We start from the raw sequence: 26,033 nt of genomic DNA, 5'->3' as shown, positions 1-26,033 counted from the left end.
ACACCAGATCTGCCCAGGCCACACACAGCACCAAGTGTTCCTAATGTCTTTCTACAGCAACAGAACATGTGGAGGGACAAACAGTGACTTCTAGGAGTCCAGGAAAAGCCGGTCAGGAGGGTAGGTTCCTGAGGACTCGGCATATGACTACCAGCAGACGGCGCCCAACATTTTCTGTGTTTAGCTCTATTTTTGATCCAGCCTCCCACTCCTGCCTTTGCTGTTGCCCCGGAGCTCCAGAGCTTCCCTGGTCCAGTTTGTCCTCATCACCCTACGACCACATCCCAGAAGGGTGGCTGCAGGACGGATGAGGTCTCGGGAACAGCAGTTAGTACCTCCTGACATAAACTGCCAACACCCCAGCCAAGATTAGCCCAAAGCCTCACCTCACCTTCCATTGTGCTTGGGAAGTTCTGCCTTGCTTATCCTCCCCTCTCTTTAGGAACAAGTAATTTTAATTTTTAATTTTCTCCTAAGACAAACAAGCTCCCAACCTCTGTCAGGTTTCAAAACATTGTCAGGCTCTTTGGAATGCTAACATCTATCTTTCCCCTTATAAATTTATATTATTTTTACTTCTCTATTTTAGTGAGTCTAAAGGCAAAAAGAGATAACTGGGGTGCTGAAGCCTGCCATGTCTAGCTGTTGACTATATTTACATCAGATGCTGAAAGCTGGGTGTGTTGATTCACCATACCCGCATTCCCAGTGACTGGAAGTCTGAGGCAGGCAGTTTGCTGTTGAGTTCCAGTGAAGCCTGGGTTACATAGTAAGTTCCAGGCCTTCCTGAAATACTAAATGAGATCCTGTCTCAATAATAATAATGATAATAATAATAGATTTTAAAAGCAAAAAGGGTCTGGAGAGATGGCTTAGTGGTTAAGAGTCTCTTGCAGAAGGACCCAAGTTTAGTTTCCAGTACCCACATCAGGTGGCTCACAACAGCCTATAAGTCCAGCTACAGAGGATTCAATGCCCTCTTCTGGTCCCCATGGGCACCCATATATACATGACTGTGCATGCATTAAAGCACACTCGTGTGCCCAGACAGACATACACAAAAATAAATATTAAAAGCATCCTTCACAGGCTCTGGAACACCTGGAAGCTGATTGGTTTTACTCTGATGTTTCTCCTACTCACTTCAGCCGTGAAAAGTAAAGCTGACATCCCACGCAACCTAAGTCAGAAGCGCATTTTTTTAGTAAAAGGGGGACCTGTAGGGCCCTGGCCCCCGTTTTGGGTAGCTGTTGCCTTGCTTGCTGACCTTGACCTTAATATCCTCCTTATGCTAATTCCCTTCCAGATTCCACCTTCCTGAATGCTTAAGGGAAGCTCCTTGTCTGTGTATCCAGCATACTGGCCATTAACAGCCTTGGGATGCAAGATTGTAAAACATCAGAATCGGGGTTGGGGATTTAGCTCAGTGATAGAGTACTTGCCTAGCAAGCACAAAGCCCTGGGTTTGATCCCCAGCTCCAAAAAAAAAAAAAAAAAAAAAAAAAGGGAAAGAAAGAAATTGAAGCCAGCGATGTTCTAAAACAGGAAGTGGTGATGGTGTCATGGGCCTATGAGGATGCTGGACTAAAATCTATCAAATTGTACAAACAGGAAAATTGCATACTATGTGAATTATCTGTCAATAAAGATCTTATATTAGCCGGGCAGTGGTGGTGCATGCCTGTAATCCCAGCACTCAGGAGGCAGAGGCAGGTGGATCTCTGTGAGTTCGAGGCCAGCCTGGTCTACAGAGCTAGTCCAGGACAGGCTCCAAAGCTACAGAGAAACCCTGTCTCGAAAAAGCAAACAAACAAACAAACAAAAAAGTTAGGTTTAACTCTAACCTCTTGGGCCAGGCATGGTGGTGAATGTTTTAATCGTGGCACTCAGAAAGCAGGAGCAAGTCAGTTGTGGTGATGCATGCCTTTAATCCCAGCACTTGGGAGGCAGAGGCAGAGGCAGAGGCAGAGGCAGAGGCAGAATCATCTCTGAGTTTGAAGCCAGCTTAGTCTACAAAGTGAGTTCTAGGACAGCCAAGGCTACAAACAGAAACCTTGTCATGAAATAAAAATAAAAATAAATAAATTTTAAAAAGGTAAAAGCAGAAGCAGGTGGATTTCCTTGAGCAAGGTCTACATTTCTACCCCACAATCTTGTCAAACAGTCTAGCAGGGCTTTATGTTTCTTAAAGAACAAAGGTCCCAACTCTGGCCCCACATACAGGTGTGCTGCAAGAGTTTCCTTGAAACCCCTGCTGCAGAAATGTGTCTACAGAGTGCTACCCTCTAGAGCACACTTGGCCTTTCCTTGCCTGGATCCCACCACACCCTTCCAAGGCCCATCAGGATCTCATGCCTTCTGTAGTCCCCAGTCCTGACAGCCATGGGAACTGGAAATAGCAAACAAAGCAATGTGAGGGATAGGAACCCAGCAAAGATGGGGGAGGACAAGAACCAGGTGGGCACAGTAGAGAGGCAGACAGGCAAGCCAAGTAGACCCCTTGCCAAAGACCCCACCACCACCACCAAAAGGGGCAGAGTTGCAGTGTCTGAGCTCTCCATATGGAAAAGCCCACACTGGGCAGGTCCAAGGAGGGAGCTAGAGCTGCCCACTAGAGGCATGAATGGCCAACCTGGCCTTTTCTCCTGTGGCTGGCATGAAGCTGAAAGCAAATTCCCAGCGCTCTCCTCTGCTCCCTTCCTCCCTATTCAGTTCTGGCTCTACCTGGACTCAGGAAGCCACAAGACCCACATCAGCTGGTGTCTGGAACGTGATCCCATCTCCAGGCAAAGGGGACGCTAGGAAAGGCCAGAACCAGACGAGGGCCCAGCGCGGACCCAGGGCTGCCTGCAGGTTATGGCAGGTGCCCAGGTCATAGGAGTGCTGACCCCGAGCCCACTCCCAGGTGGTCTGGCCCCGCAGCAGGAGCATCCCATGGAAAAGCAGTCCAGCACCACACAGAAGTGCACCTGCCACACATGTGTCCACCACAAAAGCTAAGGCGAACTGGGCCAGAGACACTTTGCCTGTGGAGAGAAAACAGAAAGGGTCTCAGGGCTTTTGGCTGGCCTTCCCAAACCCAAATCCTGCCTTCCTCCCACCCAAGAAGTGGGACTCATTCCTCCATTCTGTAAATTCAGTTACTCAGTTACACCTGGGATTTGTGTTACATGGGAAAGTAAAGCACCTTTTACCATCTTGGCTTCAGCAGGCAGCTAGTTCCTGCTGAATTGACCACCAGAGGCCATGAAACATTGTGCTAAGTGAAAGAAGCCAGGCATAAAGGGCCATGGGTTGTGGGATGTGATTTCTGTGAGCGGCCTTGAATGGGCAAACACATGCACAGAAAGTAGACTAGTGACTGTCAGGGCTTGAGGGGATTTAGGGATTCACGCCAGGGCTGTTTACTGGTCACAGCATTGCTCTATGGAGTGAAAGTGTTCTGAAATATGTGGTAATGATTGCACTACACTATATACTAAATACAGATATTTAGTTTAGAATACTAAAATCTACTGAATTGTACACTTCCAAATAACTAAAATGATGTGTTTAGTATCAGTAAAAGAGTACTTGGTCTGAGGAAATGGCTCATTCAGTGAACTGCTTGCCTTGCAAGCATGATTCCAGTCATGATAGGACAGGAGGCAGAGACAGGTGGATCTCTGGAGCGTATTGGCTAGCTGGCCTGGCCTACTTGTCAAAGTCCCAGGCCAATGAGAGACTGTCTCAAACAGAAAGGGGAAGGTGCCCAAGGTTGTTTTCTGACCTTCACACGCACATGCACGCGTGCACGCACACATGCACACCCCAAACCAGGGCAGAAATGCTGTGCAAAATACTAAGAGTAGAGGAAATAGACTTCATCTATTTTGATAAAAGGGGGAGAGAACATCCTGTCCAGGAGAGACTCCTAGGAGACAGTGTCGGTGGTCTGGCAGTTTAAGAAATCCTGTTGCCCAGCAGATCTGTGTGCAGTAGAAACCTGAAGAGGGGCAGGCTCCGTGAGCAGCTGGATGTGCCAGAGTGTGTGGAGGGAGAGGGCGGGTCTTCTACACTCAAGTACAGGATACAGAGACCGTGGAGAGCAGACGAAAGGAAGATCAAAGGGGAGACAGAGATGGAAATAACCAAGTCTGAGCTATAGGTGAGGCCAAAGGCAAAACACGTCAAGAATACAGTGCTGGGAGCTCCTGAGCCTGAGAGGTCCCCTAAAAGCAAGAAGACGGCTGGATTTCCTAGAGACAGAGCCTGGCTTGTACCACTCTAGGCGGAAGGGCAGAGCAGAGGCCAGGTGGGAGCAAGGAGAGGCGTGAGGCAGGAGGGAGCAGCTTTGAGCCTACACAAGTCCTTTGGAAGGAGGCGGCAAAATAAGGAAAAGGTCTATATAAGGTAAGGGAACCCCAAGAAAGCCAATGAAGAAAGCTGGGGCACAGGAAGAGGCGTGGACAAAACAAGCAGAGGCCTCCAGCAAGGGGGACATCAGCTCAGCTTCCGAAAGTCGTGGGCCCTCAAGCCTGACAGGGGGAGTTGAACACAGGAACATTGTTGTTCTCTCAAAATATATAGCCCAGGCTCACCTTAAGCTCTATATGTAACCCAGGTTGGCCACAAACCCTTAATGTTCCTGCCAACCCGAGCCTCAAATGGAGAACAAGGTGGACCTAGCCGTGAACATGACATGAGTATCTGGAAGCTCTTAGTAGCCAGGAGAAGGAAGATGAGCTCGGATGCTTGAGAGACTGGCAGGAGAAAGGTGGGAATGAAGGACGCAAGGCAGGAACAGTGCAGATGGGACAGGCAAGATGAACAGAACCGGGGAGAAAGGACAGAGGGTGGAGGGCACAAAGAGGGACGGCCAAGGAGGGGACACCGAGGCTCTGACAGGGAGCAGGTGTGGATGTGAGAGTTAGGAGAGTTGAAACACAGATAGGGCCAAGAAATGGGAACCAGAGGGTTGGGGATTTAGCTCAGTGGTAGAGCGCTTGCCTAGCAAGTGCAAGGCCCTGGGTTCGGTCCTCGGCTCCAAAAAGAAAAAAGAAAAAAGAAAGAAATGGGAACCAGGAGTGAGCACATGCCTGCAACCTCATCAGTGCTTGTGAAGCTGAGGAAGAGGATTGTGAGTTCGAAGCCAGCCTGGGCTAAATAGCAAGATTGTGTAGAAAAGAAAGAAGGGAGGGAGGGAGCAGGGGTGGGAGTGGGGGTGGGGGACGGGGGGGGGGGGGGGGGGGGAATAGCAAAGTAAGCCATCTGGGCATGGATAGGGCTGTTGATAGTTTTGGTGCTTTTGGCTTCAACAGGTCCCAGGTTCGACAGGCTGGGAGCCCAAGTCAGTGCGAGGGAACGGAGAGGGAGGCTGTGATGGCTGCAGAAAGACACCAGGCCTCAGAAAACACAGAACCATCGAGAAGTGTATAGAAGAGCCTGGAATGGAAACCAGCATGAGCTCCTCAGTGGCTTCCAGAGGCTGGGGGAAGGGGTATTTGGGACAGAGGACTTAGTAGGCCCATCTCCCCTAAGATAACCTTCTAGCACCCCAACAACCCATGGACTCTCATACTAGCTTTTCCTCTTCTGTACCAAGCTCTGAGACCCTTGATTCTGGGGGCTAGAGCTCTGCTGGTCTTGGAGCCTCATGTAAACCACAGTACTTCACACTCAGCTGCGTAGGAGGCTTCCCTCTCTCCTTAAATGACAGGGACTGGGTCTCCAGAGTATTGCCCAAGAGAACCAGCTGGACACGACCCCTCCCATGGCCTCCCCAGCACAGTGCAAGGTTCAGAAAGCGTCCCACCTGTGAGTAGCATGAGCCAGGGCAACAGGAGGAGAGCCACCGTGTAGAGGGCTGAGTGGGCCCGCAGCAGGGCTGACAGGGCAGGGCTTAGCAGTGCTGAGACGTGGAGCAGGACCCCAGCGGCGTGAAGCAGCAGGCACAGGAAGGGCCGGTAGTTATGGAAGCCCACACAGCGGCCCAGTAGGCGGCAGTGGTGGTCTCGCCGGAGGATGCACACTCGGCAGGCAGAGCAGTGCCCACTGCGTGGTGGCACCTGGCTTTGGCACTGGTAACAGTAACTGCAGAGGCAGGGAAGGGGGAATAACCACGTGTTAGTGCCCCCAACAGCTCTCAGTGCCCCAGACCATGCCCAACCTCAGCCCCAGAGACCATCTTGGGAAGCAGGAACAGCCACCGCCCTTGCCAGGCACCTCCAACTCTAGCCTCGCAGGTCTGAGGTGACACCTGAGGTGTCACCTCCTGTGACATACCCACTGAAAAACGAAGTTTTCAATGGCTTGGAAGTGTTCCCACCCCAACACCTCTTTCCCTCTCTCCACCCCAGCCACGGCCCTTGTGGTTCTGGAATATTCTGGACACACAGTGACTTCTGCCTTTTTGTGGTCCTGCTTCCTCCTCCAGGAAACCAGTTCAAAAGTTCCCAAGTGGCTAACTCCACCACTTCTTTGTACAGATGCCTCAATGAGGTCCACCTTGACCACTTTATTTTAATATTTTAGTTTTTACTTGCAAATGGGTGAGTTAGTCTTACTATATTTGCAGATGCTGTGTTTTTTGTTTTTGTTTTTTTAATAAAATGTGAATGAATTAAATCAAGCTAATTAACAAATCCATCACCTAAAATTCTTGTGCTGAAAATTGACCATGTATTTAAAACTGAAACTTTGGGCTGGGGAGATCGTTCAGTGCTTAAAGGCATTTGCTATACAGGCCTCACGACCTGTCAGTTCCCAGAACCCAAATGCTAGGAGAGAACTCCTGAAAGTTGTCTTCCGACCTCCACATGCACGCCTGGACTAGGACACACGTCATAAATACAAACAAAAATAACTGAAATTTGTGTTCCTCGCCTTTTTTACACTGACCTATTTTTTTCCACACCATCTTTCACCGTCCATTTTATTATGCAATTTGCTTACTTATTGAGCTTGTAATTTATTATCTGCCGCTTCTGCCTCTGGAATCAACTCCAGGTCAGACATTGTTTTTATTTGGGTCCCCGGAACAGTGCCTGATCAGTATCTGAATGAGTAAGTAGCTAGCGGATGGCAGGTTCTAAAGGAGTTCTTTGGCTCTAACAACCCGAATACTAACGTCATCTGGTTTCTGACAACTCAAGTTCTGGGGCCTCTCTTGGTCCCAGCCCTCCACCCCCACCCCGCTTCTGCCCGCAGACCCCGGTGCCCGACACTCACGCCCAACCCCGGCCCAGGCCGCGGCCAGCCAGCATCACGCCCCGAATGCTGGGATCGGAGCGCAGGAAGAGTCCCACGTTGCCCAACAGGTTAAGAAGCTGATAAGCAGCCAGCGCCAGTTGCAAGGCCCGGGCCAGGGGTCCCAGCTGGGGCGGCCCGGGCCCCAGCACCATCACGTAAGCCAGCTCCAATACCACGGCTGCAGCCCACAGCGCTGTGAGCACCAGTGGCAACCGCGGGGGAGCTCCTTCTGCACCCCGAGCCGCCCAGGGTTCCCCCATGGTTCCGACCCACCCGCTGACGGACCCCTGGGACCCCACCGCTTCCTTATTGGGGAGGGCATAGCGGCGGATGGACGTCTGTCACGACCAATGGGAGCTCTGCAGGGTGCGTTGCGCGTTAGAGTCACAGGGCGGGGCCACACATACAGAGAAGTGATTGGCTAACAGATCAGATTTCGAAATCCGGTTGGTGCTGCCTCCCAGTGTCAAAGTGAAGTGGACGCCCAGCGTACCGCAGGGACCACGCCCCCTGGTGTGTCTAGCTGCCAGGACCAAAGGATTGAGTTGCAACCCCTGTGGCGTCGGGGTTTCCCGGCTCAGCACATTCTCCCCACACTCCTCTACAGCCGCCCCGGTATTAATAGACCTGGCTGGCTCTATCATCTGGCCGCGAGCCTTTCCCCATGCTCGGGTGTCTCCATCACCCTAGAAAACTCCCCAAACAACTTGTTGCCTCGGTGTTACTGACTGTGAGATAGAAATAAGGGTCTGTTTCTCGTGCGCAGTGCTGGAAGCCGGACAGACTCGGGTCCACAGGGCAGCTTTCGGGATGGCCTGCAGCCACCACCTGGACTCCACTTTACCGATGTGGAAACAGACAAGGCCCATGGCTCTCCCGAGATCACACAGCAAGCTAACCACAGAGCTGAAATGCGAACCCGCTGTCAGGGTCCGTAGTCAGTCCAGCATCCCCCCGCGATTCCGCAATCTTTGACTCCAGCGCAATCTCTTCTCTGGTCCAGACCCAAGCTCCCTCGCCCCCTATCTGGCCCCACCCACCTCCCCCATATTTAGTACGAATCTGATCTGGGGCTGGGATGGGCCCTACTTAACCCGGCCTGAGCGTTCAAGAGCTCGCCCAGCAGAGCAGAGCAGAGCCAAGATCCTGAGCAAGATGATGATGGTTATGCAGCCCGAGGGTCTAGGGGCCGGGGAGGGGCCCTTCTCCAGCGGCGGGGGCGGCGAGTACATGGAACAGGAGGAAGACTGGGATCGTGACTTGCTGTTGGACCCGGCCTGGGAGAAACAGCAGCGGAAAGTGAGTGCTCACCCATTTCCCAAAGGCAAAACTGAGGCTGAGAGGCCAGGCAGTTCTTCCTGGGCATCTGGGCAGTTCAAGGGCAGAGCTTTTCTGTAATCTAGACTGCCACTCCCCAATCCAGGCTCTGCCCATCAGTCATCTGCCGTCCCCTAGGGCTAGAGAAAAGTCTGGGAGTCCTCATGAGGGATTTAGAATTTCAGGAGTTCCTGGAGTCCTAACGACCGCCCCCTACTCCCTTGAGCCCACTGCCCCGTTTCTGCCGGTGAAAGTAGATTTTGGACAAGGTCCAGAAAATCCAACTTGTTGGGTGGGAAGTGAGGAAGTTTCAAAAAGTTATGCCCCTCTATACACCCACCCCACTTTCCAAATTAAGTATCCCCAGACCCCATTCTGAAAACATGCCAGGCACACAACCAGTGTGTGGTGTAGGGGAGAAGAGCCATCGAGTACTCTTCCTATCTTCTACTATGTATTCTGCTCAGAGTAGTGTCCACAGTGCCTCTATCGGCTTGGCAATTGAAGAAACTGAGTCCCTTTTAGAAAACAGCAGAAACAGGCAGCCTATTATATACTGTGAGAAAAAAAAGAATCCCCCCCATTTGAGGGTCTTTGTCCCTTGCCCCATCCCCCTCTCTCCCAAGTCACTCCTCCCTGCCTTAGAAGCCCTGAGTCTGCTGAAAAGGCCAGAAGGTCGGGAGGAGGGGAACCCTGGGTCCCCTTACCAGTAACTTAACCCGAGGGCCCAGATGGACACTTGTGCTGAGGCAGCGCCTTTGGGGGAGGTTCAAGAGGGCCATGTGGGCAGCCGCTGCCCAGGCCCAGCCTTGTAAGGCACTGCCCCCCCCCCTGAACTGCGGAGGGAGCAAGACACCTGGGTTCCTCAAAGAGAAAATGATTCCAGCTGGACTTGAAAAATGTTGAGGAGCTGCAGGCCAGGCATGGGGAAGGCACCATGTGGCCATTGGACATGCCTTTTGCCAACTATGAGTGATTCCAGGAAAGGGCAAGGCACTGGTGTACCCAGTGGAATTTGTAGGACCTAAGAACCCCAGAATTTCTGCTGGGTTAGATGACAGACATTGACTGCAGGGGTGGGGAGATCGAGTTGACTGGGCTGAGGTGCCTGGGGTGATCTACCCTCTACCCTGCCCCCCTACCCCCTGCACCTGTCTCCAAGCATGGCTGTGGTCCCTGAGTTCGGCAATCCCCAGTGATGTCATCCCTGCCCCTGGCTCCAGCTGCCATTTGCTCCTCAACAACTCTTGTTTCTAGCCCCAGCCTTCTCCCAGGTCCAAGTCTATGTCTTCCTGTCTCTTTCTTGCCTTTGTCATTTAAAATATCAGAACCATCCTTTCATTCCAAATTACAGCCACCCATGTCCACCACCAATGTCCACCACCAACCCCAGTCCACCAGAACAGGGTTGATGCTCTGAAAACCAGTGTGCATTCCCTGTAGATGCACATGTGGGCTATTTCTTCCTCATTCCACATTGTTTAACAAGAATGTAACATCCTTGTGGTCAGACACCACTCTGCCCCATCCATCCCTGCTCCTATATGCCTCTTAGTGACTTCTTCCTTGCTTACCAGTGACTGCAGTAGCCAGGGTCTCCAGCCTTGGAGCACTCCCGCTCTCTCCTGATACCCGAATCCTCTTCAGTTAACCACATTAAAAAACAATTGGCTCATACATATTTCTTGGCTTTTTTTAAGGTCTCATGTAGCCAAGGATGACCTTGAACTGATGATCCTCTGCCCCCTCTTTCTTTCTTTTTAGACATTTTATGAGATTTCATTCTATTTTATGAGGAGTGTTCTGCCTGGGTATATGTGTGTGCATCACATCCATGCTTGGTGCTTGAGGAGTTCAGAATAGTGCATAGATTCCCTGGACCTGGAGTTATGGGTGGGAAATGAGCCACAAAGTGGGTGCTGGGAATCAAACCCTGGTCTTCTGCAAAAGCAACAAGTGAGCGATCTGTCCATCACTTCCTCCATTTTTCTTTCTTTTCTTTTCTTTCTTTTTCTTTTTCTTCCTTTTTTTCTTTTTTTGTTTTTGTTTTTTTGAGACAGAGTTTCTCTGTGTGGCCCTGGCTGTCCTGGAACTAGCTCTGTAGACCAGGTTGGCCTCAAACTCAAACTCAGAGATGGAGTGCCTCTGTCTCCCTAGTGCTGGGCTCCTTCCTCCACTTTCTAATTGGGGGTTGCAGGTCTGCACTGTCACGCCAGGTCTGAAGCGGTGCTGGGAGTCAAACTCAGGGCATCTTATGTGCAAGGCAATCACTCTACTGAGCTACATCCCAGATGCTCCATAAATATATCTTTTAATTTTTTTAAAGATTTATTTATTTATTATGTACACAGAAGAGGATGCTCATTACAGATGGTTGTGAGCCACCATGTGGGTGCTGGGAACTGAACTCAGGACCTCTGGGAGAACAGTCGATGATCTTAACCTCTGAGCCGGGTTGGGGATTTAGCTCTGTGATAGAGCACTCACCTAACCTCTGAGCCATCTCTCCAGCCCCTTTTTATGCTTTTTTTTTTTTAAACTGGAGCTGAGGACCGAACCCAGGACATTACGCTTGCTAAGCAAGCGCTCTACCACTGAGCTAAATTCCCAACCCCATATCTCTTTTTAAAAAATCTTTTCTTGCTGGGCGGTGGTGACGCACACCTTTAATCCCAGCACTTGGGAGGCAGAGCCAGGTGGATCTCTGTGAGTTTGAGGCCAGCCTGGGCTACCAAGTAAGTCCCAGGAAAGGCACCAAAACTACACAGAGAAACCCTGTCTTAAAAAAAAAAATCTTTTCTTTAAAGCTGGGCAGTGGTGGTGCATGACTTTAATCCAAGCACTTGGGAGGCAGGTGGATCCCTGTGAGTTCAAGGCCAGCTTGGTCTACAGAGTGAGTTCCTGGACAGGGTCCAAAACTACACAGAGAAACCTTGTCTCAAAAAAATTTTTTTTCCTTTAATGATTTATTTTTATTATGTGTATGTACATGGGTGTCCATGGAGACCAGAAGATGGTGTCAGATTCCTGGAGTTGGAGTTACAGGCATTCATAAGCCTCCTGACATGGGTGCTGAGAATCCAATCTGGGTCCTTTGGAAGAACAACCAGTGCTTTTAATCACTGGGCCATGATTCCAAACCCATAAATAGGTCATAAGAAGATCCGGAATCAGAATGAAACAAAGCACACCCACCCACCCACCCCTCCTCATACCCACTCTCATGTCCCTTGTATCCATTCTCACCTCCTCATTTTCCCTTCTGTTCTGACAACCATTGTCCTTGCTCTGCAACCAGAGTGAGCTTTTAAATTTACAGTCCTGGGGTACATTTGGGAGACAGAGGCAGGCAGATCTCTCTCAGATGGTCTGTTCCATTTAATGAGTGTCAGGATAGCCAGCGCTGCATAGAGAGGCTTGTCTCAAACATAATTAATCAAGTTCTGATGCCTCCTCCCTTTTGCATGAAGCTTCGCCAACTCCCTGTGGCTCTCAGGATCAAGTTCAAACTCCCTGGCTTAGCACCCAGAATCATGCATGACCTGGCCCCTGTTACCCCTCCGGTCTGTCTCTCCCCACCAATACCCCAACACCTCCAGCTTCATTCCAGCAGTGCCCACAATGCTGCAGTCCCACAAACAGAACAAGTGTTTCTCACTGCACGTTTTCCCTGTGTCTGCCCCTGCCTGGCATGCCCTTGTCTGCCCTGCCTGGGCCAGTACAAGCTCCTGCTCTTCCTTCACAGCGCTGATCCAATGGGAGCCTGTAGTATGAATCTTAAAGAGTCTTATTAGTAAAATCAAGCCTGAGGCAGGTTATTGGAGTGAATGCTGGAAGATCAGAGAAGCAGAACAAGCTCCGGCTATCTGTTTTCTCAGGCTGGAAGCTTCTGAGTCCTCATCCCAATGGCTCTCAGCTGAACTGTCTGCTCCAAAGCCTGAACGCTTAACCAGCCAAATGCTTAACTAACTACATGCTTTACTCTTTAGTTCCTGGTCCTCACGCCTTATATACCTTTCTCTTCCTGCCCCCCCCCCACTCCCTGGGATTAAAGGTTGGGTTTCTGGGATTAAAGGCATGGGTCACCATGCTTAGCTGTTTCTAAAGTGGCCTTGAACACAGGGATCCGCTAGCTCTGCCTCCCAAGTGCTGGGATTAAAGGCGTGTACCACCACCACCCAGCTTCTGCTCTGGCTTGCTCTGACCCATTTTCTAGCCACCATTTTTGGCTTTGTTCTAGTAGCTATCTGCTCTCTGACCCCAGATAAGTTTATTTTGGGGTACACACAATATTTCAGGGAACACAATACCCACCACAGGAGCCTCCATCAAGAAGCCCCTCCCTAATTTGGACAGTCCCTCTCCACCCCAGATTCCTCTGATGTCTCTGCCAGTATACCTCAGAGACCAACATGACTCTAATTGGTTGTGAACTCCTTCAGGGCAGGGCTACAACTTATTAAAACTCAAATTTGGTGCTGGGAATGTTGCTCAGTTGATTAAATTCTGACTTAGCTTAGCATGAATCCCCAGTATCAAATAAACAGGGTATGGTAGTGCATGCCTGTAACCCCAGGACTCAGGAGATGGAGGCAGGAGGATCAGAAGTTCATTGTCAGTACTGGCTGCATAGTAAGTTCAAAAATACACGAAACCTTGGAATACATAAGACTTGGTCTCAAAAAATAACAACAACAACAACAACAACAACAAACAAACAAACTCATGTTTGCCTCCCCCGATCCTTCAAGCCCTCCCACCCCAACCCCCAGCTAAGCTGAGGCCTCCTGCCAACTGTAGACCAAGGGCATCTAGACTCTGATGGTAGAAGCGGCTGCAGAAAATATGAATGCAATCTCCTGTGCGTGGGTCCCTATTGCCTAAGGACCCACTTATACACCCCCTGTAAACAGAAGCTCACCATGTTCCCTTAGCAATGACAGCTGTCCAGATTTATAGCATTCCTAGCACACCTGGAAATCTGGCTGAGGAGAGAATTCTAAATGGCCTCCAGGGCCACCTCTCAGGATCATCTGTTTTATGGTGGGGGGAATGATGTTTTTTGGTCAGCTTAGTGACTGCACATGAATCTACTGATATTTTAATTATTGTCTGTGGCCCCACAGCCCCACTGTCAGTGCGCTGCCAGCCACTCAGGCCAAGCAAGGTCTGGCGGGCCTTCCAGTCCCTTAGCCTTGGTTTTGCCGCAGCCATGATATGTAGGTTTAAATTAAGTCTCTCTTGTTCCATTTATCAATAAGACTTGGGAGTCAAAGGCTGGAGTGAAAACCTGCTAGCTCAGAGAAGCTGAGTAGCAACTGGCTGACCTTGCTTATTGGCCGAAGACACTGCAAGAGAAGCATCTCTTTCTTTCTTTCTTTCTTTCTTTCTTTCTTTCTTTCTTTCTTTCTTTCCTTTTTTTTGTTTTGTTTTTGTTTTTGTTTTTGTTTTTGTTTTTTTTTCGAGACAGGGTTTCTCTGTAGCTTTGGAGTCTGTCCTGGAACTCACTTTGTAGACCAGGTTGGCCTTGAATTCACAGAGATCCACCTGCCTCTGCCTCCCGAGTGCTGGGATTACAGGCGTGTGCCACCCTTGCCCAGCGAGATGCATCTCTTTCCTCATCCCAGAAGCAAAAAGAAGTGCCAAACTCAAGTCCCTGTCCTTACCTCCTGCATGTCTTCTCTATGACCAGTTCTGATCAGCTGGTTGCTGGCTCTGCCCTCTGATTCAAGGTATAATTATATCGGCAAGTCTCGGGTGTGTCCGAGTGTGATCAAAATATCCCACAGCAGAGGAATGTGCTGAATTCCAGGATCCTGCTGAGTTAAAGGAAGAATGACTAGAGACGTAATGGAGTCTGACCACCACCCTTACTTGGACAAATACAGAAAACAAACCACAGAGAGGTCAAGGGCTGGCCCCAGATCACAGAGAGGATGCCATTTGGGGTTGGAGCTCAGCTGTGAACTCCATCAAGGATCCAGAGCCAGTGGTAGCACTCAGGGTCTGAAGGCCTGGTTGGTTGGCAAGTATATGCACACTCATAGGACAACCCCATTCCCAATAGATACAGCCATATCCCGATCCTCTTATCTCAGTGGAAGCTGAGACTGGTTGTAGGGAGGGGGTCATCGGTGCTGGGAAAGAGGTCATGTAGTTTGCAGTACCTGGTTAACTGGGCACTTCTTTGAGACCCAGTGGGGATGATAAGGTGTTTAATAAATCATTTTGAATTAACAACAGACTGTTGATCACCTGTGCAATGCTTTTTTGTCCAGGGTCTGCCTGGCAGCTGATTCCCACCTCTCATCTAGATATGATTCCCTTGAGGAGCTCTCAATTTAGAGACTGTATCTCTGGGCTATCTGGACCCTCAGGGGACTCCACACTTTTGAAGTGTGTTAATGTTTTCTAATTCTATCTGCGGTGATGAAGATTAGATAAAGCTGTGTATCAGGCTTTTTCTTTGGGCCACCAGCTCAAAAAAAAAAAAAAAAAGACTTATTAATTATGAAAGTTCAGACTTAGCTTAGACTTGTTCCTAACTAGTTCTAACTTGAATTAACCCATATTTTTTAATCTTTTTTTTTTTTTTTTAACATGGCTCGGTTACTTTTTCTCTGTACTGCCCATCCTGCTTCTTCCGCATCTGGCTGGCCAATCTGCCCTCCTCCTCCCCAAGTCCTCTCTGTCCCCAGAAGTCCTGCCTAACCTCTTCCTGCCTAGCTATTGGCCATCCAGCTCTTTATTAAACCAACCACAGTGACACATCTCCACACAGTGTAAAGAAATATTCCACAACAAAGCTGGAGTGCTGACCGAGATCTCAAGTCCAAACTGGCGCTTACAGAGGCCGAGCGCCATTTCTCTTCTCTCAGTAGAACTAAAACTCCAAGAGGGAAAGAAGCTGAAGAAGGATACATAGCAAGACGGTGGCTGAACCAGGATCTACATCCGGGGCCTTGAGTTCTAAGTCTTATCTTCATGGAGCTAGATCTGTGTGCACCAGACTTGGTTCCAGGCATTCCCCGTCCATAGATCTGTTCCGGCTGTCCAATCACTGTCTTCTGTCCCTAGACCTTCACTGCATGGTGCAACTCACATCTGCGCAAGGCAGGCACTCAGATCGAGAACATTGAAGAGGACTTCCGCAATGGCCTCAAGCTCATGCTGCTTCTGGAGGTCATTTCTGGTGAGGGCACACATCGGTGGCCAGGGAAATCTGGAGAGTTGTGGGAATGGTGGCAGCAGAGTGCTGGGAGGGAGGGAGCTTGGGAGCAGCACTTTTAAATTAAGAAATGTCAGTGCTGAGAATCAAATCCAGGGCTTCAGTCAGGCTAGACAAACGTTCTACTACTACTGAGGTACATCCCAGCCCCCTCCAGTAACCTTTGACCCTTACACTCTCCTCTTATACTCAGGAGAGAGGCTGCCCAGGCCAGACAAAGGCAAGATGCGCTTCCACAAAATCGCCAATGTCAATAAGGCGCTGGACTTCATTGCTAGCAAAGGAGTGAAGCTTGTGTCCATCGGTGCCGAAGGTGAGAGGGGACAAGGCCAGCATGGGCAAGGGCGCAGGGGTGTCAACAGCCTTCTTCCACAAGACCCAGTGGAGATAACTGTTCCTGTCTATAGAAGTAACTGCACCCAGCAGGTGGTCAACGAATCATTCTAAAATAACACTACGTGACTATTGAGTGCTTGCTAGGCGCTTACGAGGCACCAGGCCTTGGGTGGGATACAGGGCCAGGAGGCCGAGCTGGAGGGCCGTGCGCTGAGGCCTGGGCTCTATGGCCTGGAGTCCAACCCTGACCCCTGTCCATGGCAGAAATTGTTGATGGGAACCTGAAGATGACCCTGGGCATGATTTGGACCATCATCCTCCGCTTTGCCATCCAGGACATCTCTGTAGAGGGTGAGCAGAGGAGGAGGTAGGTGGAGAGGGCCAGCTCAGACTCTTTCCCAGCTAACACTTCTATCCCTTTGTCCTCCAGAGACCTCGGCCAAAGAAGGCTTGCTTCTCTGGTGTCAGCGGAAAACAGCACCATACCGCAATGTCAACGTGCAGAACTTCCATACCAGGTCTGTTTGATGGCATCAAGGGGGCACAGTCAGGAGCTCTGGTCCATGAAGGTGTAGACTGGCCCCATCCCAAACCTCAGCAATTGGAGGGGCTCCGGTTCTGGAACAGCCTCTGAAAGGAGGACTCAGGATATAATGAAGTGAATGGGCCAGAACAAGGAGGGTTGCCATAAGAAGCCTATTTCAGCCAGAGAAGACCTGGATACCCCATGTATCTAGAAACTGGTCTGGTCTGAGCCTAGGAATGTGAAGGGGTTATGAGGAGCTTTGAGGAGATGGTCTGGCAATGGTGGGGCAAAGGAATTTGTGCTTGACTGCATTTCACAGAAAAGGCAGTCCTGCTTGGGAGCTTCTAGGCTGAGGGCAGGACATGGCCTCAGCCTGAACCCAAGCCTGACAAACCTTTCTCTCTGTCCAGCTGGAAGGATGGCCTGGCCCTCTGTGCTCTTATCCACCGCCACCGGCCAGACCTCATTGACTATGCCAAGCTGCGAAAGGTGGGCCTCTATGAGTTATAGACCCAATTCTTCAGTCTCTGCCTTCAGCTGACCTTTCACTTTTCCCCTTCATGCCTCTCTAGGATGACCCAATTGGAAACCTGAACACTGCCTTTGAGGTGGCAGAGAAATACCTGGACATCCCTAAGATGCTGGATGCAGAAGGTGAGATCAGTGGATGAGAACAGTATTAAGTATAACTTGATCCAGTCCAACCTCCACTTAGTGCCCTGCTCTCTCCTCCTCCAGTGATAATTTACTCCTGCTCCCTACTCTATCCCTACCCTTCTTCCTTTTCAAAATCTTATGGTTTTTGAGACAGAGACTCATGTAGCCCAGGCTGGCTTCAAACTCAGTATGTGTCTGAGGCTAGCCCTGAACTCCTGATTTCCCTGCCTTGACCATTCAAGTGCTGGGATTATTGGCATGTGCTAGCATTCCCAGCTCTTTTTACAATGTTCCATACTATCATTTCTCTTCTCCAGGAGCTTTCCATTACACACCCCAGCCCTCCAACTCCTGGCCTTCCTCGATGGAATGGCTCTGCCCTCTGTCTCATATCCCAGGCTCTTGGTTATCCAGGATAATATTGGTCCCCAAGACTGGAAGCTTCTCTGGGGCACATTCTGCCTGTGGTCCCTGAGCCCAAGCAATGTTCAGTCAAGGAAGCAGCAAATATTTTCTGAGCAACCACTGCTTGGTACCCTGGATATCTGGCCCCAGAGGAAATCACAGGACTTAGAGAAAAGGCAGAGAGACTGAGTGACAGGCTGGCTGGGGCACCAGGCAGAGTTCAGAGATCCCTCATGAGGACCTCAGTAGCTGCACACTCATGCATGGCCTCATACCAGGCCCTGGGATGATCATAGAGGGCTTCCTGATGGAGGAAAACACTGCACTTGGGGTAGCTGGCAGCCGGTGACTAAAGTCCCTTTTGTTATCCTGAGAGTGTCCCTGCATGGGGAGGAGAGTCTTGAGTTCATTCCCCACCCTGGCTTTGGTCAACATACACTTTATAAGACAAGAACTGAGTTTGTTGCTGAGTGGTGGAATGCTTACTTATTGTGAGAAAGCCCTGGATTTAATTCCTACGCAAAAAAAACAAAAAAACAACCCCCCCAAAACAAAACACCATACCCCTTGCTGTCCTCCCCCAGACATTGTGAACACCCCCAAACCAGATGAGAAAGCCATCATGACCTATGTCTCCTGCTTCTACCATGCGTTTGCTGGGGCTGAGCAGGTAAAGGAAGACCTCATTGCTGCCCCACTGAGGGCACTGCTGCCTAGGTAAGGTCCAAGGGCCCAACTTTGGTGTTAGCCTGGCATTTGGAGGTGCCAAGCCATGCCAGCGGGAGAGCGGGACGCTGTCTAAGTTGTACACAATGTGTCTTCAGGGAGCTCAGGGACAAAGGCCTCTGTCCTGAAAGCTCCCTCCCACCTTAGAGATGTGATCACCCCTCCTTCTCGATCTGAACACAGGCCGAGTTTTTGAGGGCTTTACATGGGAGGCTAGGTTGGGGTGTCTGGAGTAGCTTGTCCTAAGCCCTCTTGCTGTCCCCACTACAGGCAGAGACCGCTGCCAACAGGATCTGCAAAGTGTTAGCTGTGAACCAAGAAAACGAGAAACTGATGGAAGACTATGAGAAGTTAGCCAGTGAGGTACGGCTAGGACCAGGGCACCTTCCTGCCGCCACATTCCTTACCTTGTCCCTGCGGACCATCCAGCCGTAACCTCTGGCAGGAGTCTTCAGGGCTCCTTCCGGGTTCTCTCTTGCCTCCCCACGGTCTCCTGCCCTCTGTCAACCAAAACTCCTGGTCGTTCCTGATTCACTTACTGATCATACATTCACCGATCCTGTCCTTTGCTTATATTTAGGCAGCCATATGTCCTTTTTATACATGCCAACCTATTTTGGCCCCTGGACTCAGAGATTGACTGTTCTGGAACTGGGATGTGGCTCAGTGGTAGAGTGCTTGTCTAGGCTATGGGAAATCCTAGATTCAAGTGCCCCCCGCCACCCCCACACACATATACTTAAGCATTCTGTTCCTTCTCTGACCAGTGAGGACAGACGACCCCATTCTGTTCTCCATAGTTTTGAAAATCCCCTCCATGTATTTGAGGCCTGGCCCTCTGGCCACAGCCTGTGTGTGGAGTGGAGATGGATGGGTGAGGGATGAAGGTCAGCTCAGAACTCTCTGCCTCGCTCTGGTCCTGGCAGCTGCTGGAGTGGATCCGCCGCACTGTCCCGTGGCTGGAGAACCGTGTAGGTGAACCCAGTATGAGTGCAATGCAGCGCAAGCTGGAAGACTTCCGGGACTATAGACGTCTGCACAAACCTCCCCGTGTGCAGGAGAAGTGTCAGCTGGAGATCAACTTCAACACACTGCAGACCAAGCTGCGCCTGAGCCACCGCCCTGCTTTCATGCCCTCTGAGGGCAAGCTGGTTTCGGTGAGCTAGTGCCCTGGGTGATGCTGGGTTCTCGATCCCCATCTGCATAATAGGTGAACTGTGATGAGGCCATCTTTGTTTCCACACAGGACATAGCCAATGCATGGCGGGGACTGGAGCAGGTGGAAAAGGGCTATGAGGACTGGTTGCTCTCAGAGATCCGGCGTCTGCAGCGGCTTCAGCACCTGGCTGAGAAGTTCCAACAGAAGGCTTCCCTGCATGAAGCTTGGACCCGGGGTAGGTATATCTCATGGGGCTGGACTCCTTCCTGGGACAAGATGCACAGAATAGGGGCAGATGCTCTGCAGGGAGCCAGAGACCAAGTCTGCAATGCCCCTCCCCCTTCCCACCCACACTTCCGCCACTGCCACTGAAATTGTCTGACTATATAGTGCCTATGTAGACCAGGCAGAGATCTACCTGCCTCTGCCTCCTGCAGGGGGTGCTGGGATTAAAGACATAAACTACCTAACCTGGCTGGAGACCAGATTTTTCATTCCATCTTGACTTGCCACAGGGCAATCTGGGCTTCTCTCAGGACTAGTTGTGTTATCTATAAATTTAATCTCCCTCTCTCAGGCTCTGGCCCTCTGTAGTCATCTGACTAAGATGTCACTTAGCAGGGGTTGGGGATTTAGCTCAGTGGTAGAGTGCTTGCCTAGTGAGTGCAAGGCCCTGGGTTCGGTCCTCAGCTCCCAGGGGGAAAAAGAAAAAAGAAAAAAAAGAAAGTTGTCACTTAGCTTTTGTATATGGAACAGGTGTCCAAAGGTAAGTCCCTAATCTCAATATCACTATGTCATATTCAAAGTATACTGATGTAGAATACTGCATAAATCAAATATATCACTCTCCATAAATAATGCCATCCATTCAGGATTATATCAGAGATTTCAGTCCTACAAAAAAATGAGTCCTTGGGGAGGGAGAGATGGCTCAGTGGTTAAGAGCATTGATTGCTCTTACAGAGGACCTGGGTTCAATTCCCAGTACCCATACGGTGGCTCACAGCCATCTGTAACTCCAATTCCAAGGCATCCAACACACTCCTTTGGCCTCCTTGTGCACCAGGCATGTACATGTTGTACATATGTATGTGTATATAAAGCATGCATACACATAAAAATAAATATTAACAAGAACAACTTCTTAAAAACCAATCTGTTAAACCAGGTGGTGGTGGTGCACACCTTTAATCCCAGCACTAGGGAGGCAGAGGCAGGCGGATCTCTGAATTCAAGACCAGCCTGGTCTACAGGACAGCCAAGGCTGTTACACAGAGAAACCCGATCTTGAAAAAACAAACAAAACCAACCCCAATCTGTTTTGTTAAAAGAAACGAACAAGCATTCATGATGGATTATGGCATAGTGAATAACAATAGTTTGGATATTTTTATAAGAATTCCTGAAGTTGCCAAGTAGGGTAGGTAGTACACTCATTTAATCCCAGCACTCTGGAGGCAGAGGCAGGCAGATTTCTGAGTTTGAGGCTGGTCTACATAGTGAGTTCCAGGACAACCAGGACTACACAGGGAAACCCTGTCTCGAAAACAATTCTTGAAATTTAGTTTAGGTGACTCTGAAGCAGTCTCTGAACCTTTATACCCATCACCTGCAAATGCAGGGACCCTCAAATAAGGTGTCCCTACCACTACTGTAATGATGGTGGTGGTCTTTATTTGTAAAATTATAGTAATTATTACTTATTAAAACACTTTCCCAAAAAAAATCACTTTTACATTTATTATTCATTCATGCAGTAATTATTCTTGGAGGTTCTGCCATCCACACTGTGCCAGGTGCTGGGAAAGCAGTGTTGAGTAAATGAAGCCAGGTCAAAGGATTGAGGAATTCACAGGAGCATTGAAAAGTAGTTCGAAGGCTGGGCGCGGTGACTCACGCCCTTAATCCCAGCACTAGAGAAGCAGAGGTGGTAGATCTCTGAGTTTGAGGCCAGCCTGGTCCACATACCATGACTACATAGAGACTATGTCTCAGAATAAAACAGAGGGACCGGGGAGCGGGGTTGATTATCACGCAATTCCAAAATTGTAGCAAAGGTCATCCTGGACAGTGCTGGGTCAGGGGACACTGACTTCATTGGCAAACAATGCTAAAGTTCCGGCCGGGATCTCAGGGTATGTTGGGAAACCTCACACTCTATCGGGGCGGCCTCTGGGTGACAGGACCCTGTTCTCTTTCCGAGCAGGCAAAGAGGAGATGCTGAACCAGCACGACTACGACTCAGCTTCGCTGCAGGAGGTGCGTGCGCTGTTGCGGCGCCACGAGGCCTTTGAGAGCGACTTGGCTGCGCACCAAGACCGGGTGGAGCACATTGCCGCACTGGCCCAAGAACTCAAGTAGGCGTGGCCAGAGACTCAGCCTCGCCCCTTCCCGTTGATCCCCACCCTACTCCTCTGTCATACCCTTGGTAACCTAGTAGTGGCAGCCCGCTTTCTTTCACACCATTACTTTCTTGCGTCCTTACTGAAACACTGTCTCCAACCCCTGCATTTATCCACTGGCATTCATCAGTCCCACCGCATGGGGAAATCTGTCCCCCGCAACATAAAGACCCCTTCACCTCAGAATATTAGCCTACCACCCCATCAGCCTTGGCCTCACCAACCACCTCCTCCAGTTCTCCTCCTCCCACAATTCTGCTTCTGAAACCCAGGCTCCACATCAGGACACCTCCAGACACTGAGACACCCCCCCCCCCCCCCCCCCCGACGAAAAGCTCCTCTGCTCCATACTTGCTTTGGCTGCCTATCAGTCACTCCTGCACCCTCACCCTGCCTTGGGTTCCACCAGGGTTTAAGTTAGGCCAGAGTCTGCCTCGACACTCATTCGGCTTTCACTCCATCAGTGAGCTGGACTACCATGAGGCAGCCTCAGTGAATAGCCGCTGCCAAGCCATCTGTGACCAGTGGGATAACTTGGGTACACTGACCCAGAAGAGGAGAGACGCGCTAGAGGTGGGCAGGTGGGCAGGTGGGCCAGGGAACCGAGGGCAAGGCGATGAGGCCAGCAAGCTGCAAAGGGTCTGATCCATGGTCGCCCTGACCCATAGAGGATGGAGAAGCTCCTGGAAACCATTGACCAGCTGCAGCTGGAGTTTGCTCGGCGGGCAGCACCCTTCAACAATTGGCTGGATGGCGCTATTGAGGACCTGCAGGACGTGTGGCTAGTGCACTCTGTGGAAGAGACTCAGGTGAGTGCAGGCATTCTGGGAGAAGTGTGGGAGGCACTGGATGTAATGGGAGGTAAACTGGTCTCACATCCCATCAGCCATATCTTTGGGTTCCTGGGTAACAGGAATAGGAAGCAGGAAAAAAAAAAAGTTATGGGGGTTGGGGATTTAGCTCAGTGGTAGAGCACTTGCCTGGCAAGCACAAGGCCCTGAGTTCGATCCTCAGCTAAACCAAAACCCAAAACCAAAAAACCCAACCTAGTTATGGAGTGGTAAGCTGGCAGGCAAGAGGCCTAGGTTCTTAAACCAGTCCTGCACCAACTACTAGACGGCCTAGTTCCCTGTTCTGCCTCCTCTGTTGCTTGCTGATAAGTGGGTGTGCTATCTGATCCTTCTTGTTCCCCCAGAGTCTGCTAACAGCACATGAACAATTCAAGGCAACATTGCCAGAGGCTGATCGAGAGCGAGGGGCCATCCTGGGTATCCAAGGAGAGATCCAGAAGATCTGCCAAACATACGGGCTACGGCCAAAGTCCACCAACCCCTACATCAACCTCAGCTCACAGGACATCAACACTAAGTGGGACACGGTCAGTGCTACTGGCAACCTGCACGGTCCCCATTTGCTCTTGCACATTTGAATCAATGAAAGCTCTGGTGTCCCAAGATATGGGGAAGAAAGCTCACCCCTATCCAGATCTGGGGTCTGCCACAGATTACTCATGGCATTGGGTAAGCCCCACCCCTATCAGGACTGACTGACATGTCACCTACAAGCCCACCCACACTAGTTATGTCACTGGGCACCATTTTACAGAGGAGGAACCTGGAGCCTATAAAGGTGAAGTAATTTACTTCATGAGAACAAGAACTGAGGTTTGAGGGCTTGAAGGCCACCTCGCCTCAGGACCATCTCCTGGCCCCCAGACTTAGCCATGGTACAACCACTCTCCTTCCCAGGTCCGAAAGCTGGTGCCCAGCCGTGACCAGACCCTGCAGGAGGAGCTGGCACGGCAGCAGGTGAATGAGAGGCTCCGGCGACAGTTTGCGGCCCAGGCCAATGCCATAGGACCCTGGATCCAGGGGAAGGTGGAGGTGAGGACTTGGAGGGCTGGGCCAACTCAGGAAATGGGATTGAGGGCTGGCCCACAGGGAGTTGAGAGTTCTTATTCTGCCTGGGTACTCCTGCAGGAGGTAGGGCGGCTGGCAGCTGGGTTGGCCGGCTCTCTGGAGGAGCAGATGGCTGGTCTACGGCAGCAGGAGCAGAACATCATCAATTACAAGAGCAACATCGACCGGCTGGAGGGTGACCACCAGCTACTGCAGGAGAGCCTGGTCTTTGACAATAAGCACACAGTCTACAGCATGGAGGTGAGGCTCGCCCTTGGGAGAAAGGGCAGGGAAGCCTGATGTGATCATAGCTAGAGAGAGCATGTCTGTCCCATTGGGTCACCAAGTCAGCCTGGCAAGCTTTTCCAAAGCCCCACGGTAATATGGCTATCCAGCAATGGAAAGTGACTTGTCCAGGCTAGGTGTGATGCAAACCTATAATGCCACCACTCGAGAGGGGAGGCATGAGGATCAGGAGTTTGAAGTCATTCTCACCCACATACCAAGTTCAAGGTCAGTCTGGGCTTCATGAGGCAAGGGAGGGGGAAGAAAAGAAAGGAAAAGTGACCTGTTCAGAGTCATAAAGCATCCTAAAGCTAGACCCCAGAATTGTCCACGGCTGGTTGATCAAAACTTAATACATAATAAGCCATCAAACTTTAAGATAGAAAGGGCTGCTTAGAGTCACTTAGGGGAACTTCGAGATGGGGACAGAGGCCCAATAAGGGGGAGGACTTGACCAATGCTATATAATAGATTAAGAATTCAACTAACTAGACAGCCAGGTCTGGTGGTGCATATCTTTAATCCTAGCACTTGGGAGGCAGAGGCAGGTGTATCTGTAGGTTTGAGGTCAACCTGATCTACATAGAGAGTTCCAGAACAGCCAGGGCTACATAAAAAGACCTTGTCTCCAAATGAGTACACACATCCAAAAAAAAAAAAAAAAAAAAAAAAAAAAGTAAAACTGGACTAAGGACCAAGAACGGCCACCCACTGACTGCCTTGTCTCTTGCTCTCTAGCACATTCGTGTGGGTTGGGAGCAGCTGCTCACCTCCATTGCCCGCACCATCAATGAGGTAGAGAACCAGGTACTGACACGAGATGCCAAGGGCCTGAGCCAGGAGCAACTCAACGAGTTCCGGGCATCCTTCAACCACTTTGACCGGGTCAGCAGGGCCCAAGTCCTATAGGCTGAAATGGGAGCTGGTGGGATTTGGAGAGCAAGCCTGATACCCTTTTGCCCTCTACAGAAGCGGAATGGGATGATGGAGCCTGATGACTTCCGAGCTTGCCTCATCTCCATGGGTTATGACCTGGTGAGTTCCCTAACTGCTTCTACAAGTACCATCAGTTCCCCTCCTTCTGCCTGGCTCCCTCTTCACACAAATCATCTCTGCTCAGCACACCCACACAAAAGCTATCTATGTGACTCCCTAGAGCCGAGCTGATTAATGTCTTGGGGAGAAGAGAGTCCGTTGTCACTGGGGTGATATAAGCCAGGTATGGGAAATCCCCAGGAGGATCATGAGCCCTCTTGGCTTTAGCACTTATGGACACAGTGCCTGCCCTCTATCTCTGCAGGGCGAAGTGGAGTTTGCTCGCATCATGACCATGGTGGACCCTAATGCGGCGGGGGTTGTGACTTTCCAAGCCTTCATTGACTTCATGACCCGAGAGACCGCCGAGACAGACACGGCGGAACAAGTTGTAGCCTCCTTCAAAATCCTGGCGGGAGACAAGGTGAGTATCATGTGGTGGGGGGGCTGGCGGGCCAGGGCATGACTCAAGACCTGCGGGCCACGTCTCCTCTTTTCTAGAACTACATCACCCCAGAAGAGCTGCGGCGAGAGCTGCCAGCTGAGCAGGCCGAGTACTGCATCCGTCGGATGGCGCCCTACAAAGGATCTGGGGCTCCCCCCGGAGCCCTGGACTATGTGGCTTTCTCCAGTGCCCTCTATGGAGAGAGTGACCTCTGACAGTCTTAGCAGAGAAAGAGGGCACTTCCTGTGGTGGAAGAAGCACCACAGAGCAAGGGCCTCAAGATCATCCAGCACTGTGTTCTGAATAAAGGCCAGGCTGTGGGCCTCTCCCATCTCCTCTTGGTTCCTGAAGGGGAAGCTGGGCCCTGGCGCTCCTAGGTGGGAT

At 50.6% G+C, this 26,033-nt stretch overlaps 2 protein-coding genes and 1 non-coding gene across 3 annotated transcripts; 2 read left to right on the top strand and 1 right to left on the bottom strand.

Moving 5' to 3' along the window:
* Nucleotides 1–2,069: 2,069 nt before the first annotated feature.
* Zdhhc24 (zinc finger DHHC-type containing 24) lies at nucleotides 2,070–7,541 on the bottom strand. The gene is made up of 3 exons (XM_036191589.1): nucleotides 7,210–7,541; nucleotides 5,795–6,072; nucleotides 2,070–3,026 (listed from the first exon to the last, which is right to left on the bottom strand). The coding sequence occupies exons 1-3, from the start codon at nucleotides 7,488–7,490 to the stop codon at nucleotides 2,731–2,733; spliced, it is 855 nt and encodes a 284-aa protein (XP_036047482.1). The 5' UTR covers nucleotides 7,491–7,541; the 3' UTR covers nucleotides 2,070–2,730.
* A 748-nt stretch (nucleotides 7,542–8,289) lies between these two features.
* On the top strand, nucleotides 8,290–25,983 carry Actn3 (actinin alpha 3). The gene is made up of 21 exons (XM_036201468.1): nucleotides 8,290–8,529; nucleotides 15,625–15,739; nucleotides 15,969–16,088; nucleotides 16,376–16,462; nucleotides 16,542–16,629; nucleotides 17,048–17,126; nucleotides 17,210–17,291; nucleotides 18,284–18,369; nucleotides 18,696–18,788; nucleotides 19,352–19,582; nucleotides 19,672–19,819; nucleotides 21,791–21,941; nucleotides 22,451–22,559; nucleotides 22,655–22,795; nucleotides 23,182–23,364; nucleotides 23,735–23,869; nucleotides 23,966–24,145; nucleotides 24,908–25,054; nucleotides 25,139–25,204; nucleotides 25,470–25,628; nucleotides 25,706–25,983. Exons 1-21 carry the CDS (start codon nucleotides 8,386–8,388, stop codon nucleotides 25,862–25,864), a joined length of 2,703 nt encoding a protein of 900 aa, XP_036057361.1. The 5' UTR covers nucleotides 8,290–8,385; the 3' UTR covers nucleotides 25,865–25,983.
* Nucleotides 22,933–23,008, top strand: Trnaa-ggc. The gene has a single exon. It is a non-coding gene; the product is annotated as a tRNA-Ala (tRNA).
* Nucleotides 25,984–26,033: the final 50 nt, after the last annotated feature.

This window comes from Onychomys torridus, chromosome 1 (assembly GCF_903995425.1).
Source record: "Onychomys torridus chromosome 1, mOncTor1.1, whole genome shotgun sequence".
NCBI classification, from domain to species: Eukaryota; Metazoa; Chordata; class Mammalia; order Rodentia; family Cricetidae; genus Onychomys; species Onychomys torridus.
This window is presented reverse-complemented; position numbering and strand designations above follow the sequence as displayed.